General features: G+C 50.8%; 1 protein-coding gene across 1 annotated transcript; it reads left to right on the top strand.

The window, feature by feature from the left end:
- On the top strand, window positions 1-24,456 carry CFAP70 (cilia and flagella associated protein 70). The gene is made up of 28 exons (XM_056337854.1): window positions 1-90; window positions 684-810; window positions 2,921-3,107; window positions 3,435-3,530; window positions 3,773-3,852; window positions 4,892-5,068; window positions 5,466-5,648; window positions 6,848-6,939; window positions 8,024-8,123; window positions 9,086-9,220; window positions 10,739-10,906; window positions 11,145-11,225; window positions 11,711-11,802; window positions 13,962-14,022; window positions 15,053-15,244; window positions 15,883-16,014; window positions 16,537-16,662; window positions 17,183-17,316; window positions 17,415-17,530; window positions 17,690-17,881; window positions 18,822-18,929; window positions 19,643-19,731; window positions 20,441-20,593; window positions 21,313-21,474; window positions 21,915-22,004; window positions 23,058-23,163; window positions 23,849-23,892; window positions 24,348-24,456. The coding sequence occupies exons 2-28, from the start codon at window positions 688-690 to the stop codon at window positions 24,426-24,428; spliced, it is 3,300 nt and encodes a 1,099-aa protein (XP_056193829.1). The 5' UTR covers window positions 1-90; window positions 684-687; the 3' UTR covers window positions 24,429-24,456.
- The last annotated feature ends 169 nt before the right edge of the window (window positions 24,457-24,625 follow it).

Genomic DNA, 24,625 nt, shown 5'->3' on the forward strand with positions numbered 1-24,625 from the left:
GCCGTGGTTACGCGTGGCCGGCCGCCCCCTGAGGCCAGGCGGCTGCGGGTTCGCGGCCCGGCGCCCCCGGCCGCTCCCGGCACCGGCGCGGTGAGGAGCTGCAGGCCGTACCCCGAGCCTGAGGGCCCGTCGGGCATGGCGGGAGGCTGCCAGCCTCGGGGGGCACCCTACAGCCGGGCTAGGGGGGCTCCAGGCAGCGGGGGTGCCGTAGGCTCACGGGGGTTCCTCGGCCTAGTTGTGTCCTGGGGGAGTTTCAGGGGCCTCGGTGCAGCCGAACCTGTGGCGCAGGATGGTCCCGGGTGCCCTGGGTGCCTGTGGGGGCCGCGTGGGGATGGGCTGGCAGCCCCACGGGCTCCCATTTAACTGAAACACGGAGCAGGAGGGAGCGTGGGGCTGTGCCCGGCACTGGGGAGGGCCCTGCAGGGGTCACTGGGCACACGGAGCCTTCCCCTGCGCCCCTGCGTGAAGTTTATAGAGCCGGATAATTTTCACATGACACTTCTCCCTGTCCTACCCCTGCGCTCCTCAGGAGATGCGTCACTGACAGAGCCCTGCGCTTTCAATGGTGTTTTGACAGCCAGGCCCTGAACAATGCTAGCAACCACGGCTGCTCTGTCCTGCAGGCGTTCCTGGGAGAGGAACAGAGCCGTTTCATGTTTCTTTCCTCATTCTTTCTCCTGCAGAGCCATGGAGGGCCCTGCGGGGCTGTCTGCTGGAAAGGAGGCCTCTGGCTTGCCCGCTGCTGCAGCTCTTCCCAGCGAGGCACTGCCAACACCAGTGCAGGTCGCAGTGCTGAAGGCGCAGGACCTGGTAAACAACTTCTGAAAATGTCTCTGCTGGTTTAATAAATGAGGCCAGAGTGATTTGGTGTGCTGTGATCCCGTTCAAGGCCAGGTGTGAAGGGATAAGGCTATAGGAAGGAGCGGTGAGAATGTCAGAGATTCCAGCAATGCCACGCGGTGGCTTCCTGCTCCCTTCTGAGGGCTTGTTCGTGCAAGGATGGACGAGAGAGGATTGATTTCTGAGCTTGATAAAGAGTATGAAAGAGGGAGCACATGGCTAATAGCAAAATTTATCCAGCAGATTGTTCTACTGTGATTCACGTAGACTGGGGAGTGCACTGCCTCAGCAGCAGCCCAGAGGTGCTGTGGTGGAATGTATCTCTGCCTTCTCTGCCTAACTGTATGTAAATGGCAGCTTTTTTAAAACAAAACACAGGCTGATATGAAAAAAATATGTATCAGTGAGACAAATACCTCTAAAAAGGTCTCACCTTGGGTATAAAGTCAGATTGTCATCCCAGCTACAGTGGTTTAAATTGTATTGAAACCAACAGGGTGGCTCTAGCTGTAAAAAGGCAGTGGCTGCAGTGTGGTTACAGGGCAAGACTATGAGCTGGTTCTGATCAAACCTTGCCTACTGTGATTTCCATGTGCTGCGTGAAACACCCAGCTGTCCTTAAAGTCTTCTAGAGGAACTGGCATTTAGGAGGGAATGCGGAGGAGAAGCTCAGCTACTGCTGCAAGCAGAAAAATGCAAATCCCTGCTTCTGCTCTAGCAGGAGACAAAAAAAGCAAACTAAAAGCACCTGCTTTTTTTTTTTTTTTGCGGTTTTTACACTGTAGTATTTGAGTACCTCTCACACTGATAGATTTAGCAAACAGCACCTTAGGTGAGAAGTATAAGGTAAGAGGAAGAAAAACAGTGCTGAAAAGAGTAGACCTGTGGACTGATTGCATCTGGAATGTCGGTTTGTGGTTCTGATCGCTCCATCTTGAGAAATGGCTGTGGCAAAAGAAGAGGGGCTTGCAGAAGTGGGATAATAAGAACAACAATATGAAAAAAAAATCCAGCTGTAAGAAGTGTGGAATCTGCTTAATTAGAGGTAATGCAGAGAAGGATGAGAGAGGAGTCTAGGATAATTAATGGTACAGAGAAAGGTTAATTGGATGCTTCTGTTTAGCCATTCATAGACTATATGCTCAAGGAGACAGGCAGAAGGACTGGAAATTAAAACCAAGTGAATGAAATCTCTTTTTGTGCAAGAGCCAATATGGTACTAATTACCCCAGTCACATGGAGAGAGGGAGCTGAGGGAGAAGCCCGTGGAGGTTAGACATTCCTGCAGCTCAGGACTAAAGAAAAGCTGGGTTTGGGCACAGTGGTCCTCAAGTTCAGGGCAGCAGCTGCCCTTCCCTGGACAGAGAAGTAAGCCGTGTTTCTCCTTTGGTAACTGTCTCAGCATGTGTTGTGCTGCTGTGGAGGTGCCTGGTGCTGCCTGGACATACGGATCCCCACTGCAACATGCTGTGCTCTCACCACCCCTGTTCACCTGTTTAAGCCCCTCTGCAGAAACATTTTAAAATTCAAACCTTCTCATGTCTGCTTAAAGCAAGTGGTGTGAAGGTGGTGTAAGAACCAATTGCAGAGCTCTCCCAAGAGCTTGCTGGAGCCCTTCTTTGATTTCAAGGTGTTCTGCAGCCACATGATATACACAAGTGTCCTGTGAGCTCAGCCACATAGCTCAGGAGCTACTTTCCTAGGAGATGACAAAAGCCTCAAGCTTCCTGGAAGCACAAAAATATCAGTGGGGTATTTTGGGATCTGCTTTAGATGTGTCTTTCATTGCCTTTCCTGGGGTGAAGCCTGGACCTCTCCATCTCCCTTGCCACAGCCCTTGATAATCCTTGGGGCATCACAGCATGGTGGAGCAGGAAATTTCCCTCTTAAAGACAGGGAAGGGTGAGGTCTTAGCACAGCCAAACTTTGCTCCTCTTCCCTGTTCCTGTAGCGGAACAACCAAAGACCCCAATCGGTGAGCCCTGTCCTGGACACTGAACTGAGCTGCCTGCCAGAGGCAACTTTGATGCTGGGCCTGTTGCTGCAGAGCCAGGTGCTCAGTGTACCATTTGTTTGACAGAAAACTATCAAAAGCGACGTGTCAGTTACTTTGGTGCGTGTGGAGTTCAACGGAGCTATCTTGGGAGAGTCCTCCAAGACTGATGTCTTGCCAAATGGGACAGCAAACTATAATTTCATGACCAGCTTTGAGTGCAGCCCCGATGGGCCCAATTCCTTGGCTGACATTGCGCAAAAACCTGTGCTCTGTAAGTACCTGATGCTGAATTTCCCTCCTTGGAGGTGAGTACTGTCAGCTGCTCCGGTCTGTCTGCCTGCCACAGGAGTCACTTGTTCAAGAATAGCACTTTGGCAGCAGTGGTGGGAGGGTCTCGGAACTTCTGTTCCCATCTCTGCCAGCTGGAAGAATCCTCTTTCATGTTGGCCTGTGCTCCTTGGTTTTGCTGTTCTTGTTGGCCTTGGGAGATGAAGTAGAAGTGTGTGCCAAAGCTGACAATGACCCTTTGCAGCCCCTGAACTGCTGGTCTGAAGCTGTCTGAGAAACTCTGCCAGCTGCTTTTTTTTTATCTCTCTAGTGACAGTGATAGAAGTGTTGCAAAGGGAGAGGAGACAGAAGGAGAAGACCATGCCTCTTGGCCAAGCTGTGGTGGACCTTCTACCTCTGCTGCAAGGTACAACATTGAATTCTGCAACCTCTGTAACCACTTCTTACTCCTTGGCACTTTTTGATCTTTGCTGATGGACCCCTGGTTGTAATTTACGTCCTTTTGACAAAATGCACTTCATAGCATCTCTAGAAAGCTGGGTCCAGGGGAAGAGGGGGTGACATCAGTAGCTCAGCGTTAGGAGTTAGGCCATCATTTCTCTACAGAGCATCTCACTTTATGCTGTTCTCACTCCTGTTTCTTCCCAGGACAGTGTTCATTTAAGATCTCGACTCCTTTGTATGCAGTGCTTACCTCTCCATTAGAGAGCCTTCACCCAGAGGCCAAGGTATGTGGAATTTGGAACTGTTCCTTCACTCATTTGGCTCTCTGCTGCTTTTTAAGGGGAAGGTGAGCATGACTCAGCCACCTAGCTCATCACGGATATGTTACAGCCCTATATGTTACAAGTTTGGAGGCCTTTCCTGCTCTGTCCCTATTGATGTCTGTCCCTAGTTGCCTATGATAGGTGAAGTCGTGCTAGGAAATGTTAATGTGTTCAGCTACCAAATTGCTCTGCAAATAATATTCAAGATGGAAAGCATAGTGCTGAAAAACCATAAAAAGGCAAAGGCAGATTACCTGCCCAACTTTATGTGGATAAAATGTCTCAGAGTCCATTATTGTACAAGCTGTGACTGCCTTTCCTGCAAGGTTCTTATTCATTCAGCTGGTTGAAAAGTACCCAGTGAATAAGGCGGGGAATGAAGAATGAGACTGGGAAAATGTGTCTAAGTTTGCTCCTGAGTCTGCCTGCAGTTAGCACTGAGTGATGGAGAGGCAGATATTGCATTAACTTTTCTGTATTTAAGAAGTGTTACACAGTAAGCAAGGTAGGGGGGTGTCCATTAGGGAGCAGAGATAATAAATGCTGATGAGCTGTTTTTTCACTGCACACCATCCATCCAGGTTTGGGACAGGTAATTAAAGATCACACACAGTGCGTGGAGATAGGGCAGAGTCAAAATGCGGCCCTAGCTTGGCATGCTCTGAATCACCAGGGGAAAGTCATTATTTTCCAGCCCTCATGTTCTTCCTCTGTGGCTTGTTTCATGAGACCTTGACTCTCTCTCCCTGGCTCATTTTATGAGACCTTTGGGGCATATGTCATGCCTCAAGCATGCTCCAATTTAAACAAACAAACATCACAATTCAGCCAAATTGATCATGATATTCTTTTCCTATGCTGGTCTGTTTTCTTTTACATCTAAGGTGAGGAATAAGATAACATTATATATTCTGGCCTTGGGCTTGTGCTTGCTTCTCCCTCAAGAGCAGGAGTGTTATAATTGTCTGGTTATTGGCTCTACTTTATCCTTGTCTCACAGGGTGACCTTGAAGTGACGGTGTGCACCAAAGAGCCCCTGCTTTCTGCGGTGGAGCTTGCAAATGGTAACCTCCTGAGTGTCACGCTGGAGGCAGCTTGTTCTGTCCCAGAAGCGCTTGCTGCCACTGGACCCCTGCAGAACTACATGGCTTGCTTGCAAGTGCCAGCAGCTGGGGAGGTAAGGATTAGTCCAGACACGGTGAGAGGGGTTTTGGCTGCTACACAGGGGGATGTTCTCCCATATTATGCACCGTGGAACAAGTGTCCAGACCCGTGGGGTGTACAGCTCCCGTGCTTGTGCCACAGCAGCCTTTGTTGTGAGTGCTCAGGGTCTCTGGTGTGACATATTTCTTTAACACAAAGGTCTGCTCGGCAACATTTGGATTAAAACTGGCAGGTTTTTTCCACACGACTATTTATTTTTTCTCCATTCTTTGTATGCGCATGGTGGAGTGCATTTTCCAAGCCATGCCCCTGCACTGCTGCTTTGCTTTGTTAGACCCAGCTCGGAGCAGCTGGCACTTGCTCCTGCTCCTGCTGGAAATGCAAGTCCTTTCATTCTCATGTCTCTCTAGAAGGAATTCCCCTTGCTCTTCAAGAATGGCATCCTGAAGCTTGCTGGTGAAAAGGAACCATTACCCAGGCCCAAGAAATGGCCCCTTGATAACATCATGGCCCCTGGCGCTCTGAGCATACCCAACTCCTTCATCACTGGTGGTCCCTATGAGGATGAGGATGGGGAACTCAACAAAAGAGAGGTGACAAAGGACTGGCAGTGTCATGGCTGGAAGAGAACGAGCAAGTCTTAGTGAAGGGACTGAGAAAGAATTGCAGAGACTTGTTATGGGAGGAAGGCGAGTGGTCAGTTCTCTGCACAGTGTCCAGACACAGAGATGGCTCCCCTGGGACAGTGGGCGTGCTGACTCACCACAGGAGAGTTCCCTAGGGTGTATGTGGCAGGTCTGGTCCCCAGAAAGCTACCCACCCCCGAGCTGCTGGGCTGGGAGTTGTATTGCTGGTGGAATATTGTATTGTATTATTGTCTTGCTGGCAGAAAAGGACCAGGGGGTGCTGGCTGACAGCACTGCTGAACATGAGCCAGCACTGTGCCTGGGGGTGGCCAAGAAGGCCAACAGCATCCTGGCTTGTATCCAAAACAGTGTGGCCATCAGGACCAGGGCAGTGATTGTCACCCTGTGCTCGGCACAGATGAGGCCACACCTCAAATCCTGTGTTCAGTTTTGGACCCCTTGCTACAAGAGGGACATTGAGGTGCTGGAGCATGTCTAGAGAGGGGCAATGGAGCTGGGGAAGGGGCTGGAGCACAAGTCTGATGAGGAGCAGCTGAGGGAACTGGGGTGGTTTCATCTGGAGAAAAGGAGGCTCAGGGGAGCACCTGATCGCTCTCTACAACTGCCTGAAAGGAGGTTGTAGTGAGGTGGGAGTAGGTCTCATCTCCCAAGTAGCAAGAGACGGGACAAGAGGAAATGGCCTCAAGCTGTGCCAGGGGAGGTTTAGATTGGATATTAGGAAACATTTCTTCACTGAAAGGTTCGTCAAGCACTGAACAGGCTGCCCAGGGAGGTGTGGTGAAATCACCATCCCTGGAGGTATTTAAAAGATGTGTAGATGTGGCACTCAGGGACATGGTTTGGTGGTGGGCCTGGCAGTCCTGGTTTAATGGTTGAACTTGGTGATCTTAAAGGTCTTTTCCAACCTAAACAGTTCTATGACTCCGTGATTATCTCCTTGTGAGCCAGGCTCTTAATCCTAATGGGCTCTGGTGTCTGCAGGAAGGGCTGCTAGCTTGCTCTGTTAGGCTGGCCGGGGTGTGGTGAGTTGGAAACCTTTGTATGACTCACATTCTCTCCCAACAAACATTATTAGGCATGAACTGGGGACGAAGCAGGCTGTGGAGATTGCTGTCCTGGCTCTGACCACATACTGTTTCTCACAGGACAGGGAGTTCAGGGTCCGAGCAGAAAGCATGAAGAGAATCATATGGGACATGGAAAGGCGTTGTTACCTGGATCCCGCTGCAGTAGTCACGTAAGGGACCTGAGAACCTCCCTTCCAGCATGGAGCAGTGGGGAGAAAACACCCCAGAATGCACTCAGCTGAGTGACCTAAGGCATGGAGCAGCAACATGCAGGTGTCTCAAACCTCTCACATGGTCAAACCGTGGCTCTGCCTTGCCTCCCATGGCTCCTATGGCTGGCTCTTAGCCAAAGGTGTTCACATGAGCAAGAGAGCAGCTAACTGCCTTTAATTACTGGCAGCAACTTAGTTTTGCTATGGTGGGAGAAGATGAATTAACTGTAGCTGCTGCCTCCAGGCCATAGATGTTTGCTTATGCTGCCAGCAACTGGAATTGGTGACTGTTCCCTCCACGGTCTGAAGGAAGGGGCAGCAGAGTTATGGTGAACAGACATGGAGTAGGGTGGCCCCCACAGCTCTCTTCTGAGCTGCTAATTAAATTTTGCTGAATTCCCAATACAATAAAATCCTTTCACTCCCTGTGGGCCCTCATTTGTTTTCTTATTGAATAAACATTACCTTTAATGACTCCAGATATGCCCAAGATCAGGATGAGTATCCCATTTCTTTTTGAATCTTCCTACGTTCTTGGCCTCAGCTGCGTCACGGCTGTGAGTTTCACAGCTAAATTACTCCTCCTGTGGAATCAGTCCCTTCTATCTGGTTTGATTTTTAACATTTTTCCCCCTACACTTTCATCAGCCTGCCTGCTGGTTTCAGAGTTACCAGGCACATTGAATGGGAGCTCAGGGTCTGCTTGCTCTGTGCAATTCAGGATTTATACCAAATTTAATCATGTTCCTTCTTACTCATTTTATTCCTGAAGTAACCAGGGGAGAGAGAAAACCTAGTGAGTTGCTCTCACAATTGTTTTATGGCTGATTGTGCCATAAATGCACACAGCAGTGGATGGGGAAGAAAATGTACCAAGCCTGCCCCAAAGCATGTGTGTTCCAGTGGCCTAAGGGTGCTTGCTGTGTCCCATTGGTCCGAGCAAACCCGAGGGGTGATGTTTTGGGGCTGCTGGGCAGAAAGGAGGGTGATGGGCTCTCCAGCTTCGTCTCTGCATCTTCTCAGTGCCCTCTTTTGTGTTCAGCCTGCAGAAGCGCATTGCAGAGTGCCAGTACTGGCCCATAGAGGTTTGCATGATGTCTGTGGCCCCATCCAGCAAAGGCAAAACTAGCAAAGCTGACAAGGTAAAAGCGGGGAGGGGTATGTTGTTCTGGCTTGTGGAGCAGCATTGCGTTATCGGGCGTTTTCCTTTCAATGCCTTTGTAATACCAAAACCAGCCTTGAACTAGCCAAAGCAAGTCAGAGAGCTAGAGGCTTTGTAAAGGGATTAATCAGCCTTATAGAGCTGTTAAATAGACAAAGGATAACATTTTTTCCTTATAGCATACAGTCTCGCTGATGTTCTGTGGTAGCTTGGTGGAAAGGGGTAAGGGAAAGCGTGCTTTTTGATAATTAAGGTAATTAATTGAGGGTAATTTATCTTTAGCCAATGGGGTTTTGGAACATCTTGAAGAAATTCACGCCTTCTTTCTCAGAGTGTAAATAAGTTATGCTTTTGCACATAAACTGGGGTGGTTTAACAAAGAAACAGCCCCTTAGCTAATGGTTCTGTTCATGGTGGCTGGTTGTGTGAGAGCTCCTATTCTGTTCCAGGGCAAAGTCATATAAGTTGGTACAAATCCCTTTCAGCACTCGCTGGTGCCAGGACTTTGCAGCTGTGACAGAGATCCTTCTCCCTCACCCTCACCAGTCTGCTGCTAGCCAGGACTCTCAGACCTCATTAACTACATGATTTCTGTCAAATCCAAGATGCACAGCTCTGGCAGGGTCGCTTGGATTTCTAACCACGTGGTTGATAATTTTGCAGCTGTATCTTAAAAAGACCATCCTGGGCAATGGCTTGGTGTGGGCATTAGAGAGAAAAGCTGCCCTGCAGGGATTGGGATAAAATTGATATTCTACATATTAAATGACTCCAGTGTATTCATCCAGGTTGTCTCAGCTGTGTGCCAGTGACGGAGAGCCGCTGGCTCATCAGGTGCATCAGTTTGCTGTGTGGCCTCTTCTTAATGGGATCGGTGACCTTGTTTCCTTAAAGAGAATAACAGTCCGTTCAGTATCTCAGTCCCTTGCTCTGTGTTTCCAGGGAGATGAGGACAAGCAGATTTTCTTCCATGGCGTGGCATATGTCAACATGGTGCCTTTGCTGTGCCCTGGTGTGAAGCAGATCCGAGGTGCTTTTCGTGTCTTTACCTACCAAGACAGTGAGGTGTTTGAGAAGGTGAGAGCAGACCAGACAGCCAGGCTCTGCTGCAGCTCTGCAGTGTTTGTGCAGCGTGGGGTTGGGAGCAGGCAGCGTGGGCAGTGTGGGGTTGGGAGCAGGCAGCATGGACAGTGTAGAGGCTGACTCTGAAACTTCTCTGCCCTTCTGCTGATGGAGAAAAATAACAAGACAAGCTTTTAGGTGCAGACTTCTTAAACACAGGGGATTTCTGGGCATGTATGAGCAGGTTTGGGGGCTGAAAGAGGCTCTGAATTTCACTCCACTCCTTTCTCTGCCAGCAGCTGAGCAGGGAGAGCTATAAGAATGCTCTTCTCTCCCCAGTCTGGAACATGGGCAAATGAACTGCATTGCTGGGAAGAGCAAACAGTGGCTCTAAAAGGATAGCGTTACCCCAGGCAACAACCAAAAAAGCTGTCACTGGAGCTCTTTCAGCTGTAGCTCACGGAGGTTTATTTGCCTTTGCTTTTTTCCCCGCTCTGTTACTAAGAGTGACAGTTACATCTCCATTTTCCCACAGTACTGGGGGAACAGACCTGAGCTTCTTTCAGGAGGGCAGATGCACAGCCTGTTCTTTCTGCCCACGTCCCCCGTAGTGCTGCTGCCGGGGCTGCAGCAGCCGGTGAATGACAGCCCTTCTCCCTGCCTCCATGCTCCCACTGGCTGTTGCAAAGCAGGGCTAGGCCCACAGCTGTTGGTGGGTCTCTGCTTCACCACCATGAATAATGGCCTCTTGGCTGCATGGTACTACTTGTCCTGTAGCGTTTATTTGTCACAAGTGAAGTGACACACATGCTCTCTCTGTCGTTCTCATTCTCTGGGTACTTTGGGCTGCTCCTTGGTCTAGGCAGTCTTGGTACAGCTGCTCCATCCTCTCCCCATGATCCCCGCAGTTCTTGCTAGCCCAGCTCATGTACCAGTGATGGCTGGGAGGGAACAGCCTGTCTAGGTGGTCAAACAGTGTGTAAACAATCTGAAAAACCTGTTCCTTGCAATTCACTGATGTGTGTCAGGGAAGCTGCTCTGCACCAGAAGGTGAGCCGTGAGCCAAGAGTCACTGCAGGGCAGGTGGGGGTACCCAAAAAATTACAGGGCAGAGCTGGTGAGGGTAGCCAGGTTCACCTAACAGTCCACACCACCGGGCAAGTCCATAGCCGTGGAATGCAGGTCAGTGGGTCAGGATCAGGGCAGCACGGGCTGGGTTCCAGCATTTCTACCACATAGCTCAGGCAAGAATCAAGGGCCAGTGCCTCAGTGAAAATGCAGCTCACGAGAGAAGACAGGGAGACCTTGCTGTGGCTTTCTCAGGCAGCTTGTTTCATAGTCTAACCTGAGGCTTCACAGCTATATGGTATCAGAACTGGCCTTGAGCACCCGCAACTACACTCCTAGGAGGGGAAGACGAGGTTGCATAGCTTCTTAATGCATTTGGGACCCTGACAATGTGTTTTGTGATGTGAGAGGGGGTGGGGAAGCCTAGTTTGTCCCTTGATTCCCTCTGTTCCCTCTTTATTTCAGACTAAAAGTCAGCACAGTGTTTTCCGGGATCTCAGGACACAGCTCAACCTGACTAAGGAAGGGTCGTGGACCCCAGGGATCAGTACTCCCCTTTCCAGAGCAGTTCCCTGCAAGACTCAAAAGGAAGACAAAGAGATAATCACCAAAGATAAGGATTCCAATAGAAGGGTAAGGTCTAGGGCGGCATCTTGCAACATGGTTGCTCTATTTTCACATCAGAGGTAGCTGGGGCATGCAGAAACCAGGGAGTGACGCTGTGTCGCCTCAGCCAACAGAGAGATAAATTGTTATTTTGAAATTTTAGTACATGCTGCCTGAACAAATGTACAACTTGCATCCAAAACTTGCAAAGGTGTGAGGGTTATTGAATCTGAAACAAGAGATGTCTTTTCTTTTTCTTTAATAGATGTCCAATGCGCCCAAAATCCAGTTGTCAGATGCCAGTGTAGAAGCTAAAAATGACACATATCTCAGCCTTGATGGACAGGTAATTATGTATCTCCAAAAAGAAGGAAAGACTGCTAGACTGCCACTGCACTGGTGTCTCACACCTTTCACGCAATTAAATTCTTCAAGAGTGAGTCGGACAAGGAAAGTTTTATGTAAATGCTGTCCTGGAGTTCTTTCAGTGGCATCCAGCTGGAGGGCAGTCTAGCATTGGGTTAGAAGGTCTCTGTAAATAATCAGGTGTTTATTTAAAAGGGTCCCTTCATGTTTTGGCTTCTTCCTCAAAAATGCATATTCATTCTGCAAGCAGATTGATTATCTGGGCTTTCTCCTTTTCCCTAGACTGGTTTCTTGAGCTGAATTTTGCTGCCGTAAATCATTCTGAGGGCAGGTTATAAAACAAGCTGTGTCTCTGCAGTTTGAAGAGGATTTGCTGAAGATCTGTAGCTATATGCTCAGTCTTTCATCATGTCAGTAATGGCTCTAGACAGCACGACATTGAGAGCGCAATGTTTATCTTCACAGCAATACACTGAAGCAGGAACGTTCCTGGTGATGGAGATAAAGCTGGACAAGGCCTTGGTACCAAAGCGATTGCGAGAGGAGCTCACCAGACGGTGTGTAAAGCTATGCTGTAATTCTGGGGCTGACAGCTCATTTCTGCAGGATAGAACCAGGGCTGCAGAGCAAGCTCCCCCTCGGAGTGCTGAGGGCCTGAGCCAAAGCCCACTGGAATCAGGAGGAGGATTTGGCCAGACCGCTTAAGAGGTGGCATCTGGTGTGTTGGGAAAACACTTCATTCCTCCCAGCTGGCAACTCCCTGCCATTCCTCTCAAAAAGAGAGAACACCAGAGCAGCACAACAGTGTCTGTGTTCCCATCCGGGCTTTGTTTCCCATTAATCCCCATGTGCTTGCCTCTTGCGTGTGATGTTCTGCTGGTTGCTTAGGGCTGGTCACCAGCATGGACTGCCCTGGGTAGCACTGCTCTAACTTCACCATAACATTCTGTCATTTTTTCCTTTTCAGACGTTTTCTCACAGTCTTCTACCCATCCCTTGGCTCTTACATTAGTTTTCACATCATTCTGCTGTAGAGCTGCTCTCTCATCTCTCCTGCTTCGAGTCTTCCGCTGTCTGTTTGATTTGAGGCAGTTTCTTCCTGTCCAGTGGTAGCCCTGCTGCGTTACAGTCTAGGAGAGGCCTAGCATGTATAATTTATTGAATAAAAAAAGAGAAGATGCAGTAAATTAATAAAGTATAACAAGTGCAGGTGGTATTTCTCTCTCAAACAGAAATATAAGCAGCAGCCATTCTTTGAAGGGAAAGTACGTGTGTTGGTTTCTGTGCTGCCTGCTGTCTTCTAGAAAGAACAGGTTGGGGAAGGTGAACCCCCCTTAGAACAGACCTTCTCCTGGCCCTTTTTATACCATTTCTGCTCTACTGCAACTTGCATGAATTCAGCGTAACCCCCCCTTGTTCACCTGCCATGTGCAGCTGCAGATGTCAGGCCTGAAAAATCAGCCCTCCTGAGTCTTGGGAAGGGCTCTGTCGTGGGGGGCTCCAGCTGCTGCCACATACACATGTCCTATCAGACGAGACCAACAGTGGATCTTTTTCTTGAAGGATGTTTAAATACATATCTCAATAGCAAACCATAGCTCGCTTTCTTGGGCTCCATCCAAAATCCTCTCTCATCCTCCTCCTGGCACCCTTCGCTTGCTTTCCACAGGTTGTTGTTGGTTTTCTTTTTCTCTTCTGAAAGTGAAGCAATTTGCTTTTCATCTGTCTCACTGGTAGAGGTAACACATCGGTGATGGATGCTGTTCTGAGGCTGGGTGAGGGTGGGACTGTGAACGTGGGAGCTTGTTCAGTCTTTGTGGCTTCCCAAGGGGTGGTGACGTGTCTGTGCAGAGCACAGGGACTGCTCACAGCCACAGCACTGTGCTGCACAGCAGAGTTTGTCTGGGAGGGGTGGCCAGGGCTCAGGACCTGGAGAAAGCAGCTGGTCTGGGGCTCTGTAAGCTGGCAGGACAGTTACAGGAGTAGTTTGTATTTGGCAGGGAATAATCAAATTGCTTTGCTAATTGCGTAGCAGCCATTACAGGGATGTGACACCTTAGCTTGGTGGTCTGGATTACATTCTAAGGACTGAAGGTGTTTATGTTTAGGTATTGGCAAGCAAGAAATCTTGATAAAAATCTCCATGAATTAAGGCTGTTTTGACACCAAGGATTTTAATAAAATCTTAGTAAAAATTATGGTAATCATAAGGGGGTTTGATCAATACTTGAAAGGTCATTATAACTAGCAGTGCTACAGACAGGGTCAGTATGGTGTCTAGGGGTCAGCGCATGGCCAGCGCATGGCACAGCCATACTGGGCAATGTGGGGAACCGATGGATCTTGGTGACCTGGGTGATAAAGTGATAACATTCTTCAGAGCTTTCCTCAGGTTGGTACCTTTCTTGAGCTGTTTGGGCAGACCCAGGAGGCTGTGAGTTAAAGAAGATCTGCTTCTCTAGGAGAGTGTTTTTGATTGCTAGCAGTAACAAATGTTAACCTTATTATGATGAGCTCTAAGCACTGAATGTAGGTGCCTAGTCTTCACAGTTTATTCTTGGACTGAGACTTCAGTTTCCCTCCCCGGGTCCCTGTGAGGTGTCTCAGGGACATGATGACAAGCTCGAGCCCTTGCACTACAGGCTGCCTGTGCCCAAGACAAGCCAGTGTTGCTGGCAGTGTGTCTGGCTGATCTCTTCTGTTCTCTTGTTGACAGGGTCAAGCAGATGATTCCTCCTCGCCCTCCACTGCCTCCCTGGACTGCAGGAGCCAAGAAGGTAAGTGCAAGTTCCTGTGACCTTGCCCCTACTCTGCCACCTCATCCCTCACACAGGAGAATCAATCTCAGCCCTGCAGCAGTATGTAGGTGAGGTTTGAAGAGGAAATAAACAGAAAAGAAAACTTCTGGATGTACTTTCACAGTAGTATGCCTTGGGAAGGCGTTCCTGGGCTGTCACTCACGTTCACAGCCCATACAAAGGGGAGAGATGTAGCAAAGGCAGGGAAGGCAGCAGTGCAGGGGTGATTGGAAAGAAATGGGATGCTGGGGAGAGAGGCTACCAGAACCTTATGTTTACCCTGAGCAGTCCCAGCACTTTCTTGTCTCAGACTAGCTCATGTGCTTCATCAGACCCAGACAAACGTGAACAGAATCAGCCCCAACTGCTCTCAGGTCACCCAGAATTTTTGAGGACTTTTGTGTGTGCGACATCCTTAGAAAATGGTCTGAGAGTGCTGGCTCATCTTCTGTGGGTACAGAACAGCCGTCAAAGGAGAATGTCCTTGGATGGCTTCTGGGTGATTGTAAATTCAAAGCAACAGTGGGAGAAGCAGCAGCACTTCAACAACTGACCCCAGTGGTGATGCAGAATTGTGTTGTGCTGGACTGTGTGGAGTGCACAGTGATACATTTTGATTGTCACAGCACATGGAAGCTTCTGCCACTGAGATTAGGGAGATTACAGACTCTGCTGAAGAGGGCTGGCCCATGGGTTTAAAAAGCTCCCAGCAGATGAGATATAATTTACTTACAGCCAGTTATACTGCTATAGAAGAGACAGCAACGACTGAAATACTGGGTTCTGATGGAAAAATACAGCAAGAGCAATATTTAATTGTGAAGGAGCTCTTTTGTATTTACATGTAGATATTTCGCAGCCCTCAGGCATGGGCAGGAAAGGATGCATGACAGATTAATTGAGACTTGAGTCAGGTGGAGTTTATGGGAGGCGTGGGCTCTGCCAAATAAAATACATTTCAAGGTTGATGGCATAAGTGACTTGTTAAGTTTGATTATTTGTTTCCTAGGCAGTGGAAGATTATCACAGCCGTGTCATGAACATTGCTGTTGCCATCCTAAGTGAATACCATGAGCTCTTTGGGAAGCAGCTGCCTGACCAGGGAGCAACAGACCACCAAACCCTGGAGGAACAGAAGCGGCAGCTCAACTTCGCGCTCAATAGTTCTGGCAAATATTTTGCTTTTAAAGAACAGCTAAAGGTAGAGTCCATTTGTGCTTTTTGCTTCCCTGCTTGTTTTGTTCTGGCAGTTTCTCAGTGAGGAGCTGCTGCTTAGGATGTGACTTAGGATGTTGTGTTGCTCCAGAATCCCGGCCACCTGCAGCTGTTGCAGTGGGCAGAGGGGGAACAGGTTTTCCCTCTAAGGGAGCAGGCACAAAGTTGCTTCAGTCACACATCAGCAGAACTGTTCCTGTCAATGGGGAGGACTCCAAAGCTGGTCACATGCATTTGCCCCATGCTCATAGCCTGAGGAAGGCAAAGCTTACTGCTCTTGCACACTCAACAGTCTGCCCTAGCACAAAAAGGGGGTTCTCCCCTCTCAGCTGGTCAGCCTCGGCCATGCTTTGCCCAGAGACCCCCTCTTTGTGCCAAGGGGATGAGTTTTGGCAGATGTTGCCCCTAAAGGGGCATGGCTGTGTCAAGAAGAGCCAAGGTTGGGAGGTGGGAAAAGAATTCACTCCTTTTTTTTTTCACTTTTATTAGTGCTGGGCTGGATTTCTTCCTCAGAACTAAGCTGGAGCTTCAGACAAAATCAGTGTGTTCTGGCTCTGCATGATTACAGAACTGGTGGGTGGCACAGGGGGGTCTGCCTTGTCCAACTGTCACATGCCTCCATAGTATGCTGTAGTGAAGATTGTGAGGGAGAAATACCTGAAGACCACAGCATTTGAGACCCAGGAGCAGTTCCAGGCATTTCTGAGTGAGCTCTACGTGTACCTCGTGGACCAGATGCACATAGCCCTGAACCAGGTGGGGAGAAACCTGGGTGATGTGGGACACGACTTCACTGTAGATCCAGGGCTAGACACTGCGTCTAGTGAAGCAGGGGGACTTTTGCCTTCAAGGCAGAAGCAGGCTCATGCTTTCATTTGCTGTAGTTAACACGTGGGCCCTGAGCCACACTCAGGGGCAGGGTCCAGTGCATCTGTATCCCACTGCTATGAAATCCTTATGGTGGGATATGTGTGAGACACCATTAGTAAAAGCTGCTGTGTCTGGCTCAAGGTGAGGGGGGCTGGGTCCATGCCCTCTGCCATGCACCCGAGCAGAGCACAGACCTTCTAGCATGAGCTGGGGTCACCAGTAAGTGACACCACAGAAGTTTGACACGGTTTTATTCTAGGGGATGCTTTTACTTGTCATAACTGCAAATAATAGATATTGCCTTGTCCCTGTGTGGCAGAGGTACCACTGGGGACTGCTGCTGTACTGAGATTGTGTGAACAATTCTTACCCTCCCCAGGGCTAACGCTCTGTCTTGCTCCCTACCAGCTACTGTCTGAGGAAGCTGCTCCTCCTGCTCCTCCATCCTGCACGACTGAGGAGCAGCTCTGGCTCTTTGCTCGTGAAGCTGAAGTCAACAAAGACTACAAGCTGGCATCTCTCTACTACCAGCAGGTAAAGGAGCCCCTGTTCTTTCCAGCTGGTGTGTCTGGGCTGGCAGCCAGCACGCCATCGCAGTGGCGTGGGGCCCGTGTTGCTGACAGCTCAGCCAGCCCTGACTGTGGTGTAGGGAGGAAGGAGCTGAATCCAACCAGGATACTCAGGCAGAATATGTGAGGGATTTTCTAGGGAGATGCTGCTCTCTGGAGGATGTGAGATAGAGCCTGGCCAGGTCACTGAGAATTTCAGCCTCGAGGCCAGGCAAAATGGGATGGTCCTAAAGGTGTGCTGGGTCAGTACTGGGAACACAGCCCTCTTAACAGGAGGCTAGGAGGAGGTCAGCTGAACCTGGAGGACATGTGTTAGGTGAAGGAGGCTTAGAAGAAGCCCAGCACAATCCCAGCGTGTGATAGACAAGGGCTTGGGGTGGTCAGAGGGAAGATGTAGTCATTCCAGAGTTGTCCCCCTGCTCCGGTGTGTGTGCTGAGCATGACTGCAGCAGTCTTCACTCCAACGATGATCTCTTTTTGTCTAGAGGATAGCTCAGGACCAGCGCAACATCCAGTACTGGCTGGACTATGGAGCATTCTGCCTTCTGGTCGAGGAAAAAAACAAAGCCCAGGAATGCTTCCAGCAGGCTCTTTCTCTGAACCCCCATCATATCCAAAGGTGCTGAGTGCCTCCAGAGGGTGGGGGGCAGGGTCGGGGGTGTCCCCTGCACCACTGCCTGGGCCCTGCAAGGCTAACCTGTCTGACCCTGTCCCTAGCTTGCTGCTCTGTGGGATTGTGGCTGTGGTTCTGCAGCACTATGAAGAGGCAGAGATTTTCTTTGAGGATGCCTGCTGCTTGGAGCCATCCAGCATTGTAGCCTGGACACTTTCAGGTACAAAAGCAAGCCGGTCCGTGTGCTCAAGGTGTTCCTGTAGAGCCCAGAATTGCTTCTGCCCCAGTCCTGTTCCCCCTGCTCTAATCTGAGGTGCTAAGCGAAGGATTTTGCTATGGGTTGCTTGTCTGTTTATGCTGCTTATTCTGTCTCCCATAGGTTTGTTTTATGAGCTGCAGAATAGTAATATTCAGGCAGAAATGGCCTTCCGTGAGGCTAAGAAGCTACTGCAAGCACAGCTCGCCAAGGAGAGGAATATCACTGAGGCTGCTGAGGGAAAAGGAGAGAAAAAGCACATTTCTGCTGGGTGTGTGAGGTCTCCCAGACCAGGCCCAGAAGAGTGCTTGCCAGGTAACACCGGGCAAAACCAGGAGTTTCTTTTTGCACCAGCAAGGTGGGGGCTCACTGCAGCATGGAGATGCTGAACAGTGGAAGGAGAGGGGAAATTTCGAAGTATTTCTAAGAGGAGAAATACGAAGCGTAAAGGAATGTGATGTGAACTGTGAGCTAGAGTAGACAGATCACAAACTACACCAGTGAGAGACAACAGTGGCAAGTATGCTGCTTTAAATGATGAAGTCTTCTAAAAGCAGCACAGCCGGTGCCTTGTCTTACCCGCAGCCTAGCAAAGGGACCAGACTTTGCATTTAGGTTTCTGCTCCAGCCCAGTGCTGCTGATATACTGGTGTGTGGGCAGTGGCCGGGTTGGCTGGGGGAAGCGAGCGTATTTTGAGCTGCCCCTGTGACAGTCATACATTAGGGTCATTCAGGTTTAGCTTTCATGAAAGCTGTTGCTGTGACTTCCCAACACAGCTTGGAAAGCACTGCCTCACCAATTTGAAGGGCAAAACAGCCTGAACCGAAGGCTTACTTCAGAGCCTTGCTGAGTCCAGCCTCCCTCTGAGCCCAGACTTTCTGTCCTGAGTTCCAAATATTTGGCTAGGTTGCGGCAAATGGTAGCTGGCTTTATTTTTACCATTATCACCACTCCATGCAAAGTGCCTCAGGCAGGCAGGCTTGGCGTCATATGCTTTTTTTTGCCGTTTTTGATTATAAGAGAAGGGGTATTGCCTCATTTATACCTGTTTATAGCTTCACATGGCAATCTTGTACTCAAAACCCCAGACCCAGGTTTTGCCTCCTGCAAAGAAATTTCTTCCTTGTTCTGAAAATGTGATAGATCTTTTATATTTTCCCTCTTCCCTATTCCTGTGGAACCATGCTCCAAAGCAGGCAGTTTATGGCAAACTCTTTGCTTGCACCTAATGATTGTTCGGGGGTTTCATTCCAGGGGAGGTTCCAGATGGCTCAGCTGGCAAACTGCCAGAGGCGGTGGAGCCTGCACTGGCCTGCGTGGCACCCAAGGAAGAGGCTACTGCACCAGAGGCAGCCCTGAAAGGTCAGGAGATGGGGACTTGGCGTGTGAAGGAGATGGCCTTGTGCAATTAGTGGGGAGGAGAGTAACTTGGGAGCACTGAGCTGTGGCCATCCTGAAGGCAAGATACCAAGGCTTGTTCTCTGTCCCTAGCTGGGGAATCTCCAGGCAAGGCAGATTCATCCTGATTTTTAGAGCAGCACGTCTCAGGATGGACAGCCAGTGGGTGAACGCAGCTCCCTCCTTATGTATTGCTGCACCCAGCAGCCTTTGTTGGCTGCTCAGATATCTCCCTTCTGAGACGCCAGCTCTGTCCCTGTGGATCTCCTCTAGTCATGTGTTGTGTGATCTGCCTTCTCTACAGCTCTACAGGGTGGCAAAGAGATGGCAGTGCTGGGTGCTTCAGGCCCGGCTGGGGCCTGAAGTTTGGGGAGGCAGGGGCTTCACTTTAGTTAACTCTGACAAGCTTCAATCATAAATTCCTACCTTTTCTTCCTATGACTTTGGACTGGAAAATTAGTGGGTCAAGAGCATCGTTTCTTTTCACATCTCTTACAAAACTTAAGCCCTTCAGAAAGAAATGCTGAGTTAATCTCTGCTTCAGCCTCCCCTGCCACCTCCTGGGTTTTACATTGTGTTGCTGGGATTCCTCTGTCCCTGGCAGGGTCTCAGCCCCGACCCTTGCTTCAGAAACAAAAAGCCCATTTTAGGACTGATGGAGATAAGTTTTCTTGCAGCACCATCCCCTGGCTCAGGACTTAGCCAGCCTCCCTGCACAATCTTCATGAAGGCAGTGGAATTCCTCATCAAGGTCAATGCCATCCAGGTCAGCTCAGTGTGGGGTGGAGGAGTGGGCAGAGAGATTTGGTCTCCTTCCCTGCATTATTGCTAAAGAGCTGGTAGCAAACTCCAGCAAGCCCTTCTTGGGCTCAGAGAATAAGCTGTGGCTACCCCAGATGCTGAGCACAAGAGGGAACAAAACCTCAGCTGCCCAGAAATGGAAAACTGTGGCCAGGCAGAATATTCAGACCAAAACGCTGGTTGTGGACACAATGATCTCAGGCAGGCGAGGTTCTCGGGCTGCCTCAGCTTAGCGCTGCTTGCTAGGGAGGGAATGGCCGAGTCAGAAATGGTGCAGATGTGCTCTTCTCTGTACGTTCAGAGATGAGATGCATTATTGTGATGCTTCCAAGATGCCAGTACTCCTTTCTTCTTTCAGATGCTTGTGTATGTCAGAGTAATTTTTGTGTCACTTGTGGAATGTCTCTGTCCCACACAGTCATCTCTGTGGGATCTCTCTGACTGCCATGTTATGCTGCCTGCCTTAATTTTACATGGCACAAAGAGTTGCTTAAAGCAAAACAAAACTAGAAGTAATGGAGGAAAATATTCAAAGGGCGGGGGAGGGGAAGTATCTCCTGTTTTCTGTTCATGGAAGTCAAATAAGTGCAAGTCAGCCCTCCTGCCATGTCCTTCTGGGGGTGCCTGTGGTTTGCCTGCTCTCCTAACCACGACGCTGTGCTGTTCCTCCACAGTTTGTTCACAGGGCGCTGGCCCATGAGCTGCTGAGCCTTCAGGGAGGTCCCTCCTGTGCGTACTACCTGGCGCTGGCCCAGACTTATATGCTGAAGGAAGAGCTCTCCAAATGTGAAGAATGTCTCTGTGAGGCTGTTAGAATTGACTGCATGGTAATTCTGTGTGTGTCCCTGAGCACGCTGTCCTGAAGCAGGACACTGGCCAAACACCACAGCAGGCTCCACCTGTGTTGTTGCTGCATGTGAACCTAGACACCATGCTTCATTTGTACTTGAGCAAATCTAATGTTAGTCCGCAGCAATTTCTGCAGGGGAGGACAGTCATAGCTAATGAACCACATCAGGCTGTGGCTGTGGCACTGCCCTCCTCATTACGCTGCTTATTACTTGCCTTCTGTAATCTCCTGCACAGACAGGCGACATTTCTGAGCACGGACTCCTCTCTCTCTCTGCAGCATCTGCCTTTCTTTTCCCTTTGAACAGGTATATCCTGATCATCTTTCCTTCTGTTGATGAGTCAGGCTCTGTTTCATGAGAAACAGGGTTGCTATTCAGCAGAGAGGGAAGGTGGGTTTGGGGAGTCAGGTTGAATGGAAGGCAGAAGGAAGCTGACACCTCCGACTGCTGTTTGCGTACTCACCGTACCTGGGGAGCCTTGCATGGGCCAGGGCACCATGCAGGGGAAGGCTGGAGAGGGCTCCCAATGCAGGCTTTATGACTTGTGATTAGTTTTGTACATAAAATCTGCCCTGCTATGATTAAACACTGATCAGCTCTTCCTTTCTGCTGAGTACAGGGGTCCCTGCCCCTCTCCTGGGTCTCTCTCCCTCCCATCTCCTGGCCACATCTCACTCCTGGTTTTGTGTGCACAGAATCCAAACGTCTGGGCTCAGAAAGGGCACCTGTGCTACCTGAAGAGGGACTTTGGTGAGGCAAAGGAGTGCTACGAGCGAACCATCAGTTTTGTGGAGGATGCTGCAGATATGCACTTTGTCTACCTGCGCCTGGGCTCCATCTACCTGGAAGGGAAAGAGGTGAGGAGCCAGTGTGAGTGGTGGAAGGAAATTTGCCACAAAGCAAATCACGGGAGATTCCAGACTCCATTATCTGTAGCTATAGCCAAGATCTCACAACACAGCAAACCCTTCTGCAGAGCTCGCCTCCTTAGAGCATGGGCCTGCCCTGTTCTTTTGTGCCAGCTCCAGGTCCCAGCTGCTACGTCTCAGGGTGCTGCTGAGCCTTTTCTCATCGTGCTAGCAATGAGAGTGACTTCTACATTACTGTGTTAGAACCAGGCAGCACAGAGCCACTGCATCAGGGGCAGCGGGCAGGCTCTCAGCCCCCCGGCAGCAGTGGGGATGGTGGCTCTGAGCCCCCTGGAGATATGGGGTGTTTGGCAAATTCTGGGGGGAGAGCTGTCTGCGGGGTGATGCTTTTGATGCAGAGAGAAACCCGATTGTCTCTCTCCTGGTAGTATGGCCAGGCAAAACAGACCTACCTGCTCGCCTGCAAGAACTCTGCGTCCTGTCTCACCTGGCTGGGAGTGGGAATCGCCTGCTACAGGGTAAGTGCAATTACCTTCAAGTCATCTGCGTTTTAATTGGTTCTGTGGCATGGGATGCAGGGCTTGCTTTTACATGATCCCTTTTAATGAAGTAAAGCTTGGCTGCCTGTGAAACCAATGCTCCTGAAGGCCATCATGTGCTGTGTGCTGTCACAGTCCCAGCGTGGCACCCCGGGCTGCTCATACAGGAGATGTCAGGAGACAGCCACCCTCAGCAGCCGCCCTGGGAGCAGCAATCCTTCCCCCCTCATCCCGCTGCCAGGGCCTGCCAGCACCTCCCTCGCCAGGATGTCATGGCAAGCACGTAATCTGGGCCTGGGCTTCGCTCGGAGTGCCTGCCTGTGCATGACCTGCATGTCGCTGTGAAAGAATTGAGCAGAATGGCAGCAAAGAGGAATCTCAGTGCTTTCCCTGCCCAAAGGAATTCAGCGCCTCTGGAGGGCTGCCAAGGACACCCAGCCACCAGCAGCATGGTATCTCCCAGGGGTACACTTTGTGAGGTTCCTCCAAGGGGGTTTGGCACAGGGAAGCAAATAGAAGGAACTTGAACTTCTGTTGCCCCCTTGGCCAAATGTGTACCTCCTGGGAGGCTGCAGACTCCAGCCAGGGAGGTGAGCAGTGGCCTGGGGGCTGGCTGCAGCCCTCGAGGCACCAGCTACCCCTGCCTCCCAGGAGCCAGTGTGCAGCAGGAATAGGGGTCAGGACCAGAGTCATGTTTCCTCGTGGAGCTGTACCATGGTCCCCAGAGCAGAGGTGAAGGCATTTGTGCTGCTTTGTAATTGTGCTGATTTGTAAACAGTGTGTGCTCCCACCGGGATCAGTAGTCAATGGTGAAAGGCTTGTGCTCCAGACTGGGAGAGCTGGATGCTGGCACTGAGGATAACTGGTTGCCTTTGCCCTAAATCCTTTCCCTGCATCCCTATCAGGGAAACCCTGCTAAATGTTTTTCTTGCACTGATTTCTTCAGCTGTAAGAGCAGATGCCCATTCAGTTCTGAAGCACTTTCTGCCTGCTGTTTGCCTTTTGTTCGCACCTCTCCTTCTCTCCTTCAAGCTGGAAGAGATGGTGGAAGCAGAAGATGCTCTCTCCGAAGCCAATGCCCTAAACAACACCAATGCTGAAGTGTGGGGATATCTCTCCCTCATCTGCCTGCAGGCGAGTGCCCAGCCAGCCAGCTACTCCCACCGCCAGCCTGATACAGTGGGCAGGTTTCTCAGCATCTGTTCACGAGCCTGAATAACATGTTGTAGATCATGTTGTTCAGCCCGGAGGAGACAAGGCTCTGGGGAGACCTTACAGTGGCCTTTTAATACCTAAAGGGGGCTTATAAGAAAGATAGGGGTGAACTTTTTAGTAGGGCTCATAGTGATAGGACAAGGGGGAATGGCTTTAAACTAAAAGAGGGTAGATTAAGCTAGATATAAGAAGAAATTCTTCACTCTGAGGATGCTGAGGCGCTGGCCCAGGCTGCCCAGATCAGCTGTGGGTGCCCCATCCCTGGCAGTGCCCAAGGCCAGGCTGGACGGGGCTGGGAGCAACCTGGGCTGTGGAAGGTGTCCCTGCCCATGGCAGGGGGCTGGAACTGGGTGATCTTGAAGGTCCCTTCCATCCCAAACCATGCTGTGATTCCATGATCTCAGTGGTAAAAATAGTTGGGGGGCAGTGCTCAGGGAAAGTGAAGTGTTTGGACGACAAATGCAGTGCCCTTCCTCATTGCTCATCATTGCTCGATGCACTTACTCCTCCCCTGGGCCACGTCCTGAGCTATGATACAGCCCCGAGGGCCGGCACCTCTCCAGTGGGATGGTTTCCTCACTAACCTCTTGTGCCATTTCTCCAGGGAGGACGGCAGCTGGAGGCAGAGCAGTGCTACAAATACACCGTCAAGGTTTGTCCCCCTGCACTGCTGCGGGGCAGGCAGGGCAGCGTGTAGGCGGCCAGCAAGGCGGGAGGTGCCCAGAGCATTGCCACAGCACAGAGCCCTTGCCGCCTGCAAGTTTAAGTGTGGCACGTTAGAGGTGACATACGGAGATGGGGCACGGCTAAGGCAGCTGGCCCTTCCTGAGCTCTTCCTCTGGCTGCTCCCCTCCCGTTGGGTGCCCTGCTCCCGTTGGTGTCCCAGTTCCCGTTGGGTTCCATTGGGTGCTCCCGCTCCCGTTGGGTGCTGCTGGCCCCCCGGCCCATCACTGACACCAGCAGGGCAATGAACGAGCTGTTTCCTGGGGAGTCCGCGGGGGGCGCAGCCCCCAGCCCTGCAGCCGGCGGGTGGGTGTGGGTGTCTGGGTATGGGTGCCTGGGGGCCCTGGGCCGGGCCTGACCCCCCATCTCCGTCCTTCCCTGCAGCTGGGCCTGAGGAACAATGCGCTGCTGCGGGAGATCCACGCGACCCAGCACCGGCTGGGCTTCGGCAACCCGTCCCTCTGAGCCCATCCCCCAGAGCCCCCCATCCCCCTGAGCCCCCCCATCCCCCCGAGCCCCCCCATCCCCCTGAGCCGCCCCCCCTCAGCACTCTGAGCCTCGTGGCCCTCTGAGCACTACCGCCCCCCCGGCAACTCTGAGCACCCCCCGGTCCTCTGAGGCCCCCGCCCTTGGAGCCCCGCGTTCCACATAAACCGCCCGTG

This window comes from Falco biarmicus, chromosome 4 (assembly GCF_023638135.1).
Source record: "Falco biarmicus isolate bFalBia1 chromosome 4, bFalBia1.pri, whole genome shotgun sequence".
Classification (NCBI taxonomy): Eukaryota; Metazoa; Chordata; class Aves; order Falconiformes; family Falconidae; genus Falco; species Falco biarmicus.